The sequence below is a fragment of the Arctopsyche grandis genome, chromosome 6 (genome assembly GCF_051622035.1).
Source record: "Arctopsyche grandis isolate Sample6627 chromosome 6, ASM5162203v2, whole genome shotgun sequence".
Lineage (NCBI taxonomy): Eukaryota > Metazoa > Arthropoda > Insecta > Trichoptera > Hydropsychidae > Arctopsyche > Arctopsyche grandis.
The window spans coordinates 2019127-2036487 of NC_135360.1; the positions used below are offsets into that span (position 1 = coordinate 2019127).

At 33.2% G+C, this 17361-nt stretch overlaps 1 protein-coding gene across 1 annotated transcript in view; it reads left to right on the top strand.

The window, feature by feature from the left end:
- The window catches only part of LOC143913794 (RYamide receptor-like), a 64581-nt gene extending 52603 nt beyond the window's left edge, over positions 1 to 11978 (top strand). The window contains exons 3-6 of the mRNA XM_077433794.1: positions 6507 to 6575; positions 8397 to 8555; positions 10311 to 10398; positions 11512 to 11978. Of these exons, the coding sequence (XP_077289920.1) occupies positions 6507 to 6575; positions 8397 to 8555; positions 10311 to 10398; positions 11512 to 11978 (783 nt within the window). The remainder of the gene's footprint in view (positions 1 to 6506; positions 6576 to 8396; positions 8556 to 10310; positions 10399 to 11511) is intronic.
- Positions 11979 to 17361: the final 5383 nt, after the last annotated feature.

A 17361-nucleotide genomic window follows, 5' to 3' on the forward strand; every position in this document is an offset into this window, starting at 1 on the left:
AGTCTCTTTCGAAATTATACGTATACCAGAATCCGACGCCTGCGCGCTCAGCCCGAAGGCGACTTCGCCCTCGGCCCCTTCGCCCCCAGGGATATTAGAATTGAAAAAAATTGAATCAGCGCCTATGAATCGAAAAAAAATAAATCGAACGTGTCGTCTACGAACCAACATACAAAGTCTCTTTCAAAATTATATATTAGATTATTAGTGTTGTGACCAATGAAATATCATCACATGGGTTATGGTATATTAAGCTTTTAATTAAAAAAAAATTAAAAGAAATGTGTCGGTTCTGTGTTCGATCCGAACTTTTTTTTTTTACTTACCTCCTTTACGTTTCACATGGCTTTCGTGTTAGTGGTCATTTTTCTCTTATCCGATCGTTTTCATACTTTGCCATATTGCTCATTTTGGTCATCAATATACATACGTTAATGTATCGTCTGCTATTACGTTAGAGATAAAATATCGTATATAATGCGTATCAAATATCCAGAATCTCGGATACGGTGACGTCTATGACGGTACGTAAGGCTACCATAATCTATCTTCAACCTTTTCGCCTTGATATGCCCATTTCAGATTTTAATTGTTTAAACGCCTATAATTCACTCTATATTTTATAAAATTTGCTCTATAGGTTCTCGTTATCTCTAATATTTAAATATTTATAGTTTTAACTCTCATATGTATATATAAATTTCAAATTTGGCGTCTAGCTTCATGTAATGTAATACACGATATATATTGATTTTTGGCCAAATATGTCAAATCTGACATTTCACGGCTAAAAGTATATCTCTTCACGGAGTTTTATCTGCGAGATAAGTATTCAATAAGAAGTTATGTTGTATCTAATTGTTAATATGATTTACAATAAGCTTACATACATTTAGTTTTTTACAATAAGCTTACATACATACATCACATACAATTATTTTTAGTTATCAGCTGATTTTTTCAAATACCTTTTACATGTATTTAATATTTATATTTAATTGTTAAATATGAAAAAATAATCCTAACTATCTACCTACCTACATATAAATAACTAGTGTTGTGCCCGATGAAATATCATCGTATGGATGTTGGCATATTAGGTTATTGAATAAAAAAAATTAAAAGAAATGTGTTGTCGGTCATCTTTTCGATCCCCAACGTGGTCGAATTTTTTCAAATACCTTTTAAATATATTTAATTTAATATTTATATTTAATTTTTTATTATGAAAATAATGGTAAAAATTACCTGTACCTACCTACATACATATAAACAATATATAACACCGATATAAAAATTAAATAATTAAATAAGCGGAAACATTAGTAGCGATCAGTATATATAGAAGTTTTTTTTCTTTTGTTTTTGTATTGAATCGAAATGACTATTATAGTACGGCGTGCGTTATCTGACAGACACACAGAATAGCGATATTATATATTGTATATGTTTTTACCCGGCTTCTATAAATTATATATTAGATAAAACACTAATAAAAAAATTGATTAATTAATTAAATAATTTTTCAATAAATGGCGCTAAATGCTCAGAGACTTACCTAGAGGAAAAATTAGGTAGCAAACAGTATATTTTTCTTTTGTTATTATATTCGTACATTTTGTTGGCATACACACAGAGACACAGAAAGACGATATTATATATATACATATGATGATAATTTATTATATGTATGTATAATAGCGCTATTCTATACGTGTGTTTGTTTGTTTTGGTAAAAGTCGAACTTATCGAAACTCATTTTTTTTTCAACAAAAGTTTGCGCTTATAACGCTCGAATTGGTCGAAAGGTGGATTTATTTTTTCGCTTTTTCAACAAACATGATTTATTAATCAAATTTAATTAAACAAAAATAAAATACAGCTAGTATACATATATTGTATACTAGCTGTATTACCCGGCTTCGCTCGGTATTTGTAATATAAACTGCTTAAACATGACTAATCTAATAGTAATCATTTTATTAAATTTATTTGAATAGTTTTATTTTATGAAAAATTTATTTGAATACTCTTTTTTTTATTAAATTGACTGTCACGAACAAACAAATATATATAGTAAGTCTCTTTCGAGCCTTCGCATCTTGCGTGCTTCGGGCCTTCGCCCCCGGCCCCCGGCCTCGGTCCTTCGCCCCCGGCAACCCCCCGGGCCTTTGCCCCTGGCGTGCCTCGAGCCTTCGCATCTTGCGTGCTTCGGGCCTTCGCCCCCGGCCCCCGGCTTCGATCCTTCGCCCCCGGCAACCTCCCGGGCCTCCGCCCCTGGTGTGCTTCGGGCCTTTGCCCCCAGCATCCCCCGGGCCCTCGCCCCCGGCATACCCCCGGGCCTTCGCACCTTGCGCGCCTCGGGCTTTCGCCCCCGGCCCCCCGCCTCGGTCCTTCGCCCCCGGCATCCCTCCGGGCCTTCGCCCCCGACATTCCCCCGGGCCTTCGCCCCCGGCCCCCAGCCTTGGTCTTTCGCCCATGGTGTCCCCCAATAGAAATTTTGACTTGTTTATAAAGCTACGAACCAACAGTACAAAGTCTCTTTCGAAATTATATATTAGATTCATAAATGGGCATTTATGCTACTACTAATTATTAGAAATGCTTATATATTTCGTGAACAATGCCGACTTTTTGTTTTATTGTTCTCATGAAATATAATATGTAGGCACAAATCGTTTAAGCTTATTTAATAAATTAATAAACGTACAACAGCTTTAGTGGTTTTTCAAAACCAAATTTCACCATTAAACAATCTGTCTTTTAATAATAGTGGTTAATAGACAGAGTGATCAATAATACTTACATATGTATATGTATTTATATAATTGTAGCGATCCCAATCGACATTAACTATGTGAAATCAATTAGCGGTTGATCAATGTATTCAAAAGACATTTCCGTCGTAATCAATGAAAATTTCGACTGGCAAATATGGTCGAAGATAATTAAGGTTCCGTGTACTATTTACAGGGTAAATATTATATTTCGCAACCGTTGCCAAATAGCCCTCGGAAAGCCACTAATTAATATAATAGAGAACTTTTCACCGAACAAATAATGATACCAGCGGAAATTAATCGAAAACACCTCTATAACATTCTCATTGAATTTTACACGAAAATTGAAATACGCACACGCGAATGTGTCGCAAACAAAAATTTCATTAATTAACTTTGAGAACGGGGGTTTGGCACAGTAATTATAACACAATCTGCGCTATTGTGGTGTAGTCACGATTTTTTTATTTAAACGCAAAACTGAAATTAAAGTCGTTCGAAAACCCTCTTATAAAGCAGTATATGTATGTAAATACGAACTACACCGTATTATACGCAAAGTGTTGCGAAATCACTTTTTCCAACTGGAAAATGTGTTCCGCTTACACTGCAATGTGCAATTTATATAATAACACTCCACTAACCCTTTTTAATAAATACATACATATGTATATTTTTTGTATGACATTGCTTTTTTGAACCAAATAAATTTATTTATTCTCGTTATAAACAAATAGTAGTTTTACCTGGCTTCGCACGGTATTTAATAAAGTAATTTAATTTAATAGTATAAAAAAGTAATATTTAGCAACAGACAATCAGAAATAAATTACACACACACAACGATTTTTTTTATATAGGTACATAAAGAAACCGGAACTGAAAAAATCATCCTAATCCGGAACTAAAAATGGAATCCGCGTCTGGAACTGAAAAAGAAATCAGGATCTAGAATCTGAAACAAGAACTCGGACCTGGAAATTTAAAAGGAATCCGGATCCGGAATTGGAAAAGGAATCAAAATCGATAACAGAATCAAAATCGATATTGTTCGTCGTCATAGAAAATTTGATTTTTTCGATATCGTCACGGATTCTCCCACTCAAAACTTACATACAAAGTCTCTTTCGAAATTATATATTAGATATAAAAAAATATAACATACATATGTACATATGTATATCAATTGTTGGGAAATTAAAGGGTAACAATTGATAAAGGGTTTGTGTGGAAAACGCACAGTATTCCCACGTAGGTACCTAGGAAAACGCGCGACCTTTTACAATGAAAAATCCTTAGCTACGTCCCTGACATTCACACGTGTTGAAAAGAAACTGTTGAACTATTTTGTTTGGAAAAACTCCAGATGGTCTCCGTCTTCATTTTCTTCGACTTTTCTTTGTTATAAATGGTGTAGAGAAATGGCTGCAGGGCTTATGTTATCGTCTGGTCGTATAAATGCCTTGTAACAATACCATGTACAAACATGTGTATGTATGTATGTAATACACATGTACTACTCGTAGTTCGTGTGAAGGGGAGAACAGCCATAACACTTATAATTTTAAGCATATACATACATATGTATATTCAAACTTTGTCCAGAAACAACACGCACTTTCCATCTTCAATCACACCCAAGGAAGTTTATACTTCAGAAATAAAATTAAATCACCAACCGTCACATGACGACTTACCCATTTCAATTTCATTTCAGTAGTTTTGTTTATAACATTAATTATAGTATATGTAATTAGTAACTCTTACTTACAGACTGGAAGTCGCATGGTTTTTTATTGCTAAAATAAAATATAACAATAAGTGATAAAACTCACAAATGTCTAATGACACTAGCAAAGCACGTACCGGCAACCAGTAGTACGCAAAGTATTCTTTGAAATGTTTTACATGGAAATATTCATATCTAACGTAGCGTAGACGTAACAGCTAGTAACAGCAGTAGCCGACAATAGCTATTCATAATATACAGCAGTACATATCACCGTAATGTAGCAAGCAAACCCGGATTTCTTTGGTAACTGTGGAAATATTCATACACGACGTCCTTGTCTGAACGTGCCGCGAGGTGCATGATAGTATGAATAGAAACTGTCGTTTATGTGAGGTTCTGTGCTGTAACCGTGAACTGCTGGATATACCTTAGAAATATACCTTAATACGTTTGATGCATCATTTTTCTTTGTGCAAATTATACTTGCAACCCAAAATACACGTTCATAATGACAAGCTTTAAATATATTGACTTTCAAAAACTAATGTCAAATACCATCCGCTACACTTGCACTTGCAGATCGCTTCAATGCGATACTACGTACTATAAACATCAAGATATTATATATACTTTAATACATAATTATTACATAATTCAAAACCATACATGACATCTATGGTCAGACATTGCAAACATCGTATACAATGCGATCAATAAACATCACATACAATACATTCAATAAACATTTTTATACAACAATACGAATTTTATATAATACAATAAACATCCGCAGAGACATTTGTGGAGAGAAAACCGGCGAATCCTGAGATATAATACAATAACTCAAGATTTCGCGAGAGAAATGTGGAGGGAAAGCTAATTTTTCAGGAATCGTTTCAATAAAAATCAGAAATATTGGCAAACTCTCATAGGAAACGACCAAGTCACAAACCAAGGTCTGGCCTGCAGCAATCAGTGTGACTCTAACTCATAACCAACCTGACCATAGCAAGATATGCTAATCACTAGTCCATGCTGCTGGTTATAGTCATAGGTCTGTTACCGAGAGTTGGTGCGAACCAATGCGCCTGTGTAGTGTCAGTGAATAGTGCGAGTACGAGAACGCGCCAACTCTCAGTAACAGACCTGTAGTTATAAGTAACTTCATATCTATGTATATTCATATCTATGTACATACATTAACCAGCAGTACATACATGGACTAGTGGTTAGCATATGTATATGCTTTCGAACATAGTAGTCACGGTCTCGAGTCTCACTGGCTAATGCTGGCCAAATCTTGGTTTGTGACTCCAGGTCAATCGTTTCAAATACACTGAGCAACAAAAAAATCACGTTTTTGAGTTACCAGAGCGGAGACTAACCAATCTTTACTAAGTGTGGCCCACTGAATTCGAATATGGTAATACGCTCACGGGAACTGAACGAAAGTCTTTCTAACGCAATTACCGCTTGAGTTTAAAAATTCTGAATTCTGAAAAATTTTGAATTTAAAAATTCGCTAGACAATTAATTATAAGTATTTTAAAATAATAAAAAAACATTTTACTATTGATTCCAATACAGTGATTAATGAGCACATTAATACTAGATTTTGAGTTAAAGACCGCAAAAGCCAAAAAACTATAAAAATCGCGCATTTTTTTAAATGCTCATATCTCGTAAACAATCACTAACCAACAAAAATCATTATCATATTCAAACTTAGTAAAGATTTGTCTCCGCTCTGGTATTTTTTTTTTGTTGCTCAGTGTTATCAGAGTTTGCCATTTTTTCTGATTATCATTGAAACGGTTCCAACAAGTTGGCCAACCTTTACCCATTTCTCACAATTTTTGAGTTATCGGCATCTCGGATTTTGCTGATTCATATAAATTTATCCATAAATGTCTCGAAAATTTTGAGTTTATATTGTATATATGCATGTAAAAAATATAATCCTACAGTATAATAATATTTATTTTTGTTCACAGATGATAAAAATGATGGTGACAGTCGTGATAGTTTTCATAGTTTGCTGGCTGCCTCTCAACATACTGATCGTAAGTGAAAATACTTGTACATACAATTTAAAAAGTAATCCTAGTAAAAGTTTTCACTCATACATAAATACATACATACATACATATAGCAAGCGGGTCGAGATTGGTCATTCTAAGCCATTTACCTCTCATTGAGTAAATTCTCTAGGGTCAAGTCATTCGGACACTTCCGGCGAATGGACGGATGAGTTGAACCCATTTCAGTTTACCTTTGTTTCGTATTATATTTTATTATATACATATTTATATATTATTTCACCAAACGCTGCGAAAAAGAAAACTCGCTGAATAATTCATGAACAACAGAGAGAGAGAGAGAGAAAGAGACAGACAAAGACAGACCTCTGAAAAAATTCCTCAATCGCTCTCATTAAGTGGAACATTCCCTTCATTTATCATAGATATGATCTTCAGACTGACTTTGATCTTTACAAAGTGCCGCGCTTACTTAAAATAATGACTCACAGAACAATTTAATTTAAAATACAGCGAAAAAGTACGACAAAAGGTTAAATTTTGAAACAAAAATCAAAAACCGAATTTGAAACAAATACAAAAGAGATTAGAAAGAAAGGGGGTGGGACGGTGGGACGCCTTTCTCATTATCCCACTTTAAATAGGTTCGTGCAATGTTTCAGCCTTGCAAATTGTCGTGATGGTGACGTCACACAAAGCAATTTATTCTACCGTCTGTAAAGAAGATTTCCGATATTTGGAGTCAAAATGGCGCAACGTGTCAAATAACGGGCCTCTCCTCCAATTTGACCTAAGCATGAGAAAAAGGCAAAAATAGAATTTTTTACGAATATAATCTTTAATGCTGCTGGTCAGACTTGGAGATTTGAGACTCCAAGTCGATCGTTTCCTATCATATTATGTCAATTTATTAAGATAAATTGACAATTTCATGGATGGATTAACCGCTTCAACAATTTCATTGTTGAAGCGGTTAATCCATCATATTGGCAAAAACCATCCTACCCACTATGTCACCACTATTTGAATGTGATTTCAAAAATGTATTATCTATAACATAGATGTCTCGCTATTTTTTTTTTTATATATAGTATTATATTTTTTTATATATATACACTCGCCTACCAGACTGCTCCAATGCGACGAGTGGCTAAACAGATTAAGAACAGAAGAATAAATTCTTACATAAAAGTCAACAGTTGACAATTAAAATTGTCAACTATTAACAGCTCCAGTTGGTTGCGACCCCCGTATCCGAAGAAGCGGTGCAGCGAATGAAAAGAGATATGACAAATGGCACAATCCAGTGAATTTAAGAAACGGAATCCTCGAAGAATAGGAGAATTAAAATATTCCACAGTTCTTCCCAGAGGAATATGAAATTGTGGACCATGACGGGTCCATATCAAAATCTCCGGAGCATTTCCTCTAGAATAGACTGGCATGAGAAACCTCTAAATATAGGAAACAAGAACTTGACGAGGGCAACATTCCTCCTGGGTTCAAGAGAAGTGTATCCGACCATACCCATGACAAATCTAGAAGGAAATAAATATGTTTAAATCTCATATTGCTACTAATAAAGAAGCCGGGGAAAACGTCTTTGGATAAGCTTAATAGTTTTATGCTTATACCTATATGTCTGGTAACAGTGACGCGTTAGAGTATTCTGTAATGTCGATGGTGGCGAATATGTAAATAAATAAATAAATACATAAAAATTGTCTAGACGAAAAAATTGTCTAGACGAATTATTTTACAATACATAAAATATTACTAATATACATACATAAATATTAAATTTTCAACTGTGATTTAAATACACTCTGTGATGTCTTTGTTTAGTTGTTGTGGACTTTGGATGACACCGACACATCTTGGGACACTTGGCAACCCCTGCCGTACGTTTGGTTCGCTTTCCACTGGTTGGCCATGTCTCACTCCTGCTACAATCCAATTATCTACTGTTACATGAATGCTCGTTTTCGTTACAGTTTTATTCAGGTGAATATTTCATTCTTATTTATCTACTATGCGTGACAATCGCACTCAACATACATATACATATGTTACATTGTATAGTTAACTTATACCCTCACTAGTCAATTAGTAGTTGATACATATGTATGCAGTGGTGTCACCCCAATTTTAGAACAACGGGCTTCCAATTTTTTTTTTCAATTTATATATGTACATAAATTTAATTTAAATTACGTGAAAATTAAAATTAAAATTAAAATAAATATAAATTTCAATTTTTACATAATAATTTTTTCTTATATATTATTATTCATTTTAATTTTTGACTCTAAAAAAATTGTGTTCGCAGTCTTCCAAAGAGCTTGAAACTTTAAAATCTCAAATATAAAGTAAAATGAATTTTAAAAACCTAAACTCATTACATACATACATATATACATTAAATAACCTTTAGAAGCATAGAACATGGAAATATGTATGTATAAAATTAATATTTTAAATTAATTAAATTCAAATATATAGATAATATATAATTTATTAATTATATTATTTACAATTTGGTGTAAATCTACGTCTATTTTTACAAACCTCCTTTTAGCTTCACTTACGATTACAATTCTGAAAAAAATTTGCCTCTTATCCGATCGTTTTCATACTTTGCCATATTGCTCATTTTGGTCATCAATAAAAGTTAATGGATCCTCCTCCATTACGATGGTGCAAAAATTTCGCGTTAGACGCGTTTGAAACTTCTCTCACAAAATGTGCCTGACGTTGATCGCCCAAAATGTTCAATGGCATTGTTCGCCTACTGCGCTCGCCTTGACGTTCTCTTGGTGAATATCCGTTTTCGCCGTCATCTAACTTTAATTGCTTAAACGTCTATAACATATTTTATTTATCAAGCTTCTCTCTGACTTTTACTAGAAAGAATGATTCCAAGACTGCAGAGACATTGAACAGTTAATTTTGCTTGTGCATAACGGAAAAAAGGTATTTTCTCTTTACCTGCCATCTAATCGACTATGACCTTTTCGAAGTGGAAAACAATTTCCAAAATGGAGTTGTATAATTTTTGACAAATATTATATGAATTTTGAGATTCTTAACAACGGACTTCCAGAAACCTTTGATTTTTAACAACGGATTTCCGGAAACACATGGAAACCATTAGGGTGACACCACTGTAACATATGTATAGTATATCATACCCAATTCGTGAAATCACTCATATCCATAAATTATCAAAATAATACTCGGTTCACGAACGGTGAAAGCCTGTTGCTTTTTTTTCGTGAATTGAAGTTGAACTATACATATATCACGATGGTGAATGGAAAAATGAAATATTGTGACATAATATATTTTGTCAATATGACACAATACATATTTTACATAATCATGAATGTATACATATAGGTATACGTATGTATATTACTTACGCATGCGGAAATTATCGTCAGTATTGGGGTGTGCTTTTGACATCTCCCATAAGAGTCAAATAGGAAGTTGCCAAAACTTCACAGGTATAATATGTTATACCTATATATGTACATAGTATGTGTACATATAATATATTCCAAGTTTCCATAATGCGATAACAAGTTTGGGAAGGGGTGGATTAACCTTTGTTAATTTACGACAGCGTAAGCCGTCGATAGGTTTTGCTAACACGAAAACAACTCGTCATCGACTTGTCTTCGAGCCAAAACATTTTCAATATAAAATTTAACCAAAATAATGCTGATAGATGTAATTCTGTTTCTATGCATAAATTAGGTAGCTGCGAAGGTGCCATGTTTGGGATATTGCTTGGGAGCAGCCGTTCAAAGGGCTGCTCGTGCCGATTTGCATAATGGCGTTTCTGGTAAATTACTTCATATTTTTTATTTTCATTATTAATGCTTTTTGTCATATTTCGGAATTTTTGAATAATGTGAATGGTTAGAATTGTATATCGTATAATAATTGTCTAATGCGCACCCGTGCGCTGCGTGTGAATGTCGTTAACATGCTGCGTCTCTCTTTCTTTCCTTGGAATCGTATATCGTGGAAAGAGACGCGGCATATCACTTCGTTCACCAAATCGGCCAACAAAAACAAGATATTTTTTTTCAAAATAAATGATTAAATTTTAAATTATAATATTAATTCCGTTGATCCGAATTGCGATATTTTACCGAGTGCACAATTATATGCACACAGGTCACAAGTATTAAGTAATACAATTAATATATTTGGTGTTGGCATTGCCAACTAATACCACAGTTCGTTTCAAAAGCGCTTTTCGTTCAATAATGACAAAGTCACTTTATCACCTCTACTCCGTGTCCCATACGGAGATATAAAATGGTGTTTGTAAAAAAGTAAGCGTATCTTTGGATCATTTTCTTTTCGGGATGCTGAAATAATATTAAAAATGGAAAGAAAGAGAAAGGGGGGTGCGGTTGACTCCCAAAAGAATCGTTTTTATTTTGAAAATCCAATTTCAAGTGGAAATCGTCGAATTTTCCAAAGACACTAACCTGCCTCATTAGACGAATGTTTCATTGCATTCGCTTATTTGTACTTATATATACAAAGATAGTCACTATAAAAGTACCATTTAACCCATCACATAAAATCATTTTATTGTGTATCTTTTTCGAATTATTTTAGGCTGGTGCCCCGGCCAAACCGCGCGGGACAAAATCGCCGGGACAAAATCGCCGGGACAAAATCGCTTGGACAAATACATACATATATAAAGAAATATAAGCAAGAAAATAAATACAAAAACAAGTAACATAAATATTAAAAACAGGTCTAACGTATACGTATTCTTGTTTATATATGCGTTGCGCGATTTTGTCAATGCGCTATTTTGATTTGCGCGATTTTGGAGCTGCGCGGTTTTGTCTATGCGATTTCGTCCCCGCGATTTTGTGACGGCACTTTTTATGCAAGTATCCGAATGATAAAACATGTTTCTGCTCCACAGGTGTCGGAATGACTGAAAATACTCTACACAGAGTGAACACTTCTACTTCGTACGTGAGCATCAGAAAGCGGGCATGCTCCTGCTCCTCCAGGAGCAGTTGCTCCCCGGCTAGGAGCACATGCTCCCAAACCAGGAGCACATGCTCCTCCAACATCAGCATGTCCCCGGCCAAAATTCTGAGCAGTCCTTGCGGACACAAGAGAGTCAACTGTAATAGCCTGTCACCCCACATGAACACTTGCGTTTCGGACGTTTGCGTCAATAGAAGGGATTGTGACAGCTCAACGGAAGGCGACACCCTACAGAAACCCAGAAACCGCTCGTTCAGGAACAACGGATGCCTCTCGGAGAGGAGCAGTTTGATCAACAGGGACAGTCCGGCAAGGGCAGCTTCCTTAGTCACCACCCAAGGAACTATTTGCACCACAGACAGACGACATGTCACCTATTTGGAAGATCAAATTTAACCGCTTTTCTGAGACGACAGTTTATTTGGCATGGTTGTGACCCCATCTGTATGCAAAGTGTTCCGCAAGTCGCCAACACGATATCGTCGATACAAATCGCTGCAAAACACGCGGCTGCATGCTCATTTCGATTTCGGTATTTTTCGTCTCGGCGAAATTCGCGACTGTTTGACCGCATGTTCACTCGAACTTGTATCGATGTCGAACGTATGGATGTCTCTTTCGCACGCATATATTTTGCCGCGAGTACCGCTCGCACTTATGCGAACTCTATGTCAGATTCTGATTATATACCTCTCCACTCGTCTTGTGATCCTGATACTTTTGTCTCGACTTTTGCCTTTTTAAACTTGCCAGAAAGATCCAACTCAATTTTAATAATTGCCAATCATCAATGCACATCAAAATGTCATCTGCGCGACCCAATGAACATCTTGTCTTTCTTACATACTTAAATTCAAACAGTCGCGAATTTCGTCGAGACGTCAAATACCGAAATCGAAATGAGCATGCAGCCGCGTCGTTTGCAACGATTTGTAGCAAACCCCGATATCGCATCAACAAACAAATCATATGCAGGGTTGCTAGAAGTTTCGTTTGCGAAAGCCTACGTTCCGTCTCTTCAAGTCAATGGCAGCGTTCACACCAACGATATTACTTACGATATTTTCCATAACCAGTTCCTAAATAGCAACCACAGGTTACAATATGGGAACTGGATATAGAAAATATTGCAAGTAATATCGTTGATGTGGACGGCCCCAATGTCAACCAGGGTTGCCAGACGTTCCTATTTGAGCGGAACTATCCCGAGTTCAACAGACAAATCCCGAGTCCCGAATTGCCTCTGAAAATCCCGAATTTGTATATGTACAAAAATGTACGTTAATAGAAATAGTAAATTTCAAAAGTAACAAATTTCAATTCATTATAGTCTTGTCCTTACACCAAACATGAAAATCGATTTTTTTCTTCAATTGAAGAATAACAAAATTATTTTATATTTTTTGCAATGTTGACCGTCTATAGTCCAGTGGTTCTTAACCTTTTCAGTGAGCCGCACCCCTTTGAATCTGAAAATATGTTTCCGCAGCCCCTTGTTTTAAAAAATGAGTTTTAAAATCTTTAATTTAGAAAAATACATTTATTGCAAGATATATTGTTTATTTGAAAACACATATGTACATTTACATATTACATATATTTACATTACATACATATGTACATTTACATATTACATAAAAAATATAAATTCTTCCATTATTTATTTTCCTTTTATATTATACATATATCGCACAAATGCCAGAAGCTTAAGAAAATTTTTATCAAGCAAAACTGACGAACGTATTTTGAAACAAGCTAAAAGCTAGGAAAAATCTTTTAGTAAAACTGTTTTGATTTTATAAATTTTTGCATTTAAACCAAAACGTAATTCCTGTTATTGTATCCAATAGTTTAATATTTTAATAACTGATTTCTATGGATCATTAAGTGACTCTTTTTATATGTTCTCATATATGTACATATATACATACTTATGTAGGTATGTACTTATTTACATTCATTATAATTTAATTAAAAATATATTTCTTAATTTTTAAACTTACTTTTTTTTTGATCGTTCAAAATATGGATTTACGCACATCTAGTCTTTCTCTCTCCAACTACTAAACGGATTAAGTTAAAATTTTATAAACATTATTGATTCATCAAATTTCACAATATTTACAGTATTTTTTCGTTATATGGACCATTTGTAAAACGGAAAATTAATCAATGGCCGATTCATCAAACCGACGATTCGTCAAATAAAATAGTAAAATGCAAAATATATTATTGCTGAGAAGTCACGGTCATTTTATTAATATAATATTTGGGTGCTAATTTAGTATGCGGTCTACCTTAGCATGCAATCTGCCTTTTAATCGCAGTTGACTATTTTTTTTTTTATCGTAGCAACGAAATGTTTATTACAATTTTTGTTTTTTCCTGCCGCCCCATAATTTTAACGAAGCATTTCTAGCAAAATATCGTCAGCAGATACATATTTCTTAAACAAATCTTAAATAAATAGGGCCAACCTTAACTTAACCTAACCTATCCTGAACCTTAAATAAATAGGTGTTGACTGCTAAGATGTGTTTTTTTTTTGTGAAAATATTGATGAAATAAAACTAAAAAAAATATATATATCTTGGCAGCCAATACCTATTTATTTAAGGGTCAGGATAGGTTAGGTTAGGTTAGGTTGGCCTTATTAATGTAGTCTCAGTTTCACACGCGAGAACTGAACTGACAGTGAGACCGTATTCTAAAGTAAAAACGTGAAGGTAGATCGCATACTAAAGTAGCACCAATATTTTTTTTATTGAATGGGATTTTATGCTCGTATAATACATATGAATCAGTAGTAAAAAGTTGTCAATGAATTTCACTCATATATGTAAAAAGTTGGGTCAACCCTGATTACATAATGCACTTTGGAAAATTTTTAATGTAATGTACGCAATCACAGGTGGTGAAAATGGCACGGTGATTTTCGGTCCACGCTGTATATGAAAGGAAATTTTAATTAAGGACAACACGCGTCAAGTACACACTAAAAATGGAATGTCGCTATGAATATATTTAATTTTCGCAAACTGTGATCATTATTATTAGGCTTAAAATTGAAATTCTTTATCATCCTATTATCCTTTTAATTAATTGCGACGCACAGTGGGAGATATTACATACACACATACATTTGTACATTAGCTAATTTTATTACAAATATATATATATATATATATATATATATATATATATATATATATATATATATATATATATATATATATATATATACATATATATATATATATATATATTATATATATATATATATATATATATATATATATATATATATATATATATATATATATATATATATATATATATATATATATATATTATTGTTTCTATGAATAGTTTTATATGATTTCAGTACAACATATTTATGCTTAAAATAAGAGTGATATTTGTTTATTTCTTGATCAATTTGTAAATAATAATGTATGGAAAAGTACTGATTTCGAGGTAAGATTACATATGCATAAAATATATTCAATGTATTATTACGATATTATATTATGCTATATGTATATAAAATGTGTGATAAGCATACCAAATATTTACGAATGTTGTATTATTAATATAATTTTAAAATAAATGTGTATAATATTTCGTCGAATTTTAATTCCCCATATAAATTTCAACCTTTCTATAAAATATGTATGTATAGGAAAATTGATTGAAAAATGTTCCCTTGCGAATATTACAAATAATAGTTTACTTTACCACATTGGGAAGCAATTTAAGTTTATGATTAAATAATCCAATAAAATACACTCGAGATTTCCTTTTCATAAAACGAAAAACAATACACGATGACTATTAAAATGTACTTGATGTGTTGTCGAAGACATAATGTTAGCATTGAAAATAAATTAATCAATATAAAATTAACTGTGCTTTTGAAAATATAATATATTAATTACTAGTGGTTTAACCCGGCTTCGCTCCGTATTTGTAATATAAACCGCTTAAACATGACTAATATAATAGTAAACATTTTATTAAATTTATTTGAATAGTTTTATTTTATATAAATTTATTATTTGAATACTCTTTTTTTTTATTAAATTGACTGTCACGAACAAACAAACATATATACTGAATCTCTTTCGAAATTATATGCATACCAGAATCCGGCGGCCCCACCGGCGCAAAGGCGCCTTCGCCCGAAATTATATATTAGATTTTTAAATTTTGTGTTCCATTAATCCCTCCTAATTGAATTAAGTCTTCCAGACAGTATCGTATAATATTATAAATATACGTATCATTACAATGAAAAAAAAAGGATAAAAAGACCGCTCTTCGGAAAAAAAATGCTTTCATTAAAATTTTGACAAAATTCAATTGCATTGAAACGAGTTCATTAATATTTCAATAAGATTATTTTTAAATTTAAAAAAAAATTATTCCGAATTCGAATGCGATAAAATTTTTCATGTAGAAAAATGTAGAATTTTTCCCGAACGAAAATCATTCGAGTAGTATTATCGAATTAAAAGCCGGGTAATTAAAGTCGACTTTCCTTCATTTCCCCAGGGGTTCCAAACTAGATTAGCATTCGATTGATTCCTGTTTATATACAACCTCCTTTTCATTTCACGGACAGATGCCTGAAAGCACATCAATCGGAAAATTGAGGCATATTGAAAAGTTTCAGCCCAGTTTCACTATATATGTGTGTGTATATATATATATATATATATATATATATATATATATATATATATATATATATATATATATATATATATATATATATACATACATACATATGTGTAATACAACTTTCAGACATCACACACGAAACAACCACACCGTTCTAAATTATTTAATACTCCGGTTGGGAAATCATCATAGGGAAGGAACCTAAGACAAAGCTCTCAATTACATATTTTTAAATGTTATTTCATATTCATATTTACTAGTGTTACACCCGATGAAATATCATATTTAGTTATTAAATAATAAAAAAAATCAAAGAAATGTGTCGGTCCTATGTTCGATCCACACGTGGTCGAAATTTTTTCAGATCCTTTTTCAATATATTTAATTTAATATTTATATTTGATTGTTTAGTATAAAAAAACTTAAAAATTACCTACCTTCATATAAACAATATAAAACACCAATAGAAAAAATAAATTAATTAATTTACTAATTAAATTTTCAATAGATGGCGCTAAATGTTCCGAAACTAATTTGCCTAGAGAAAAAGTACATATGTATATATAAAACTTTTTTTCTTTCGTTATTATATTGTACGTTTTGTTGGCAGTGTTTTAGCTGTGACGTACATATGTATGTTAACTCGAAACGACTATTATAGTAAGGCGAGCGTTATCTTACACAGACACACAGAATAACGATATTATATAATATATATGATACATTTTGAGTCCCTGAAAGACAGCGTCAACTGCAAATAGTATCACCCGACCGATTGTGATGTGTTTAATTGCGGAAGACAAGTCGAGAATTGCTAAAGACGTACATATGCTGACCAAATCTCACTTTAGAGTTAGTGGGTCAGAGATTCGGGAGAAGAGATCGGATCGTTTAATCTTTTCCAGGGTTGTGCACTAATCCGCACCCGTTATAAAGCTTTTACAGGGTTGCGATAAAACCTTTGTGTTGTAAATCGTTGTCGTGATTGCACGCACGGCACGGCACTACTCCTTTGGATCTTTTTCAATTCCACACTATGGACTTCGTCAATCCCGTTTTATTTACTCCACATATAAGCTTTCCTATGCTATCAATG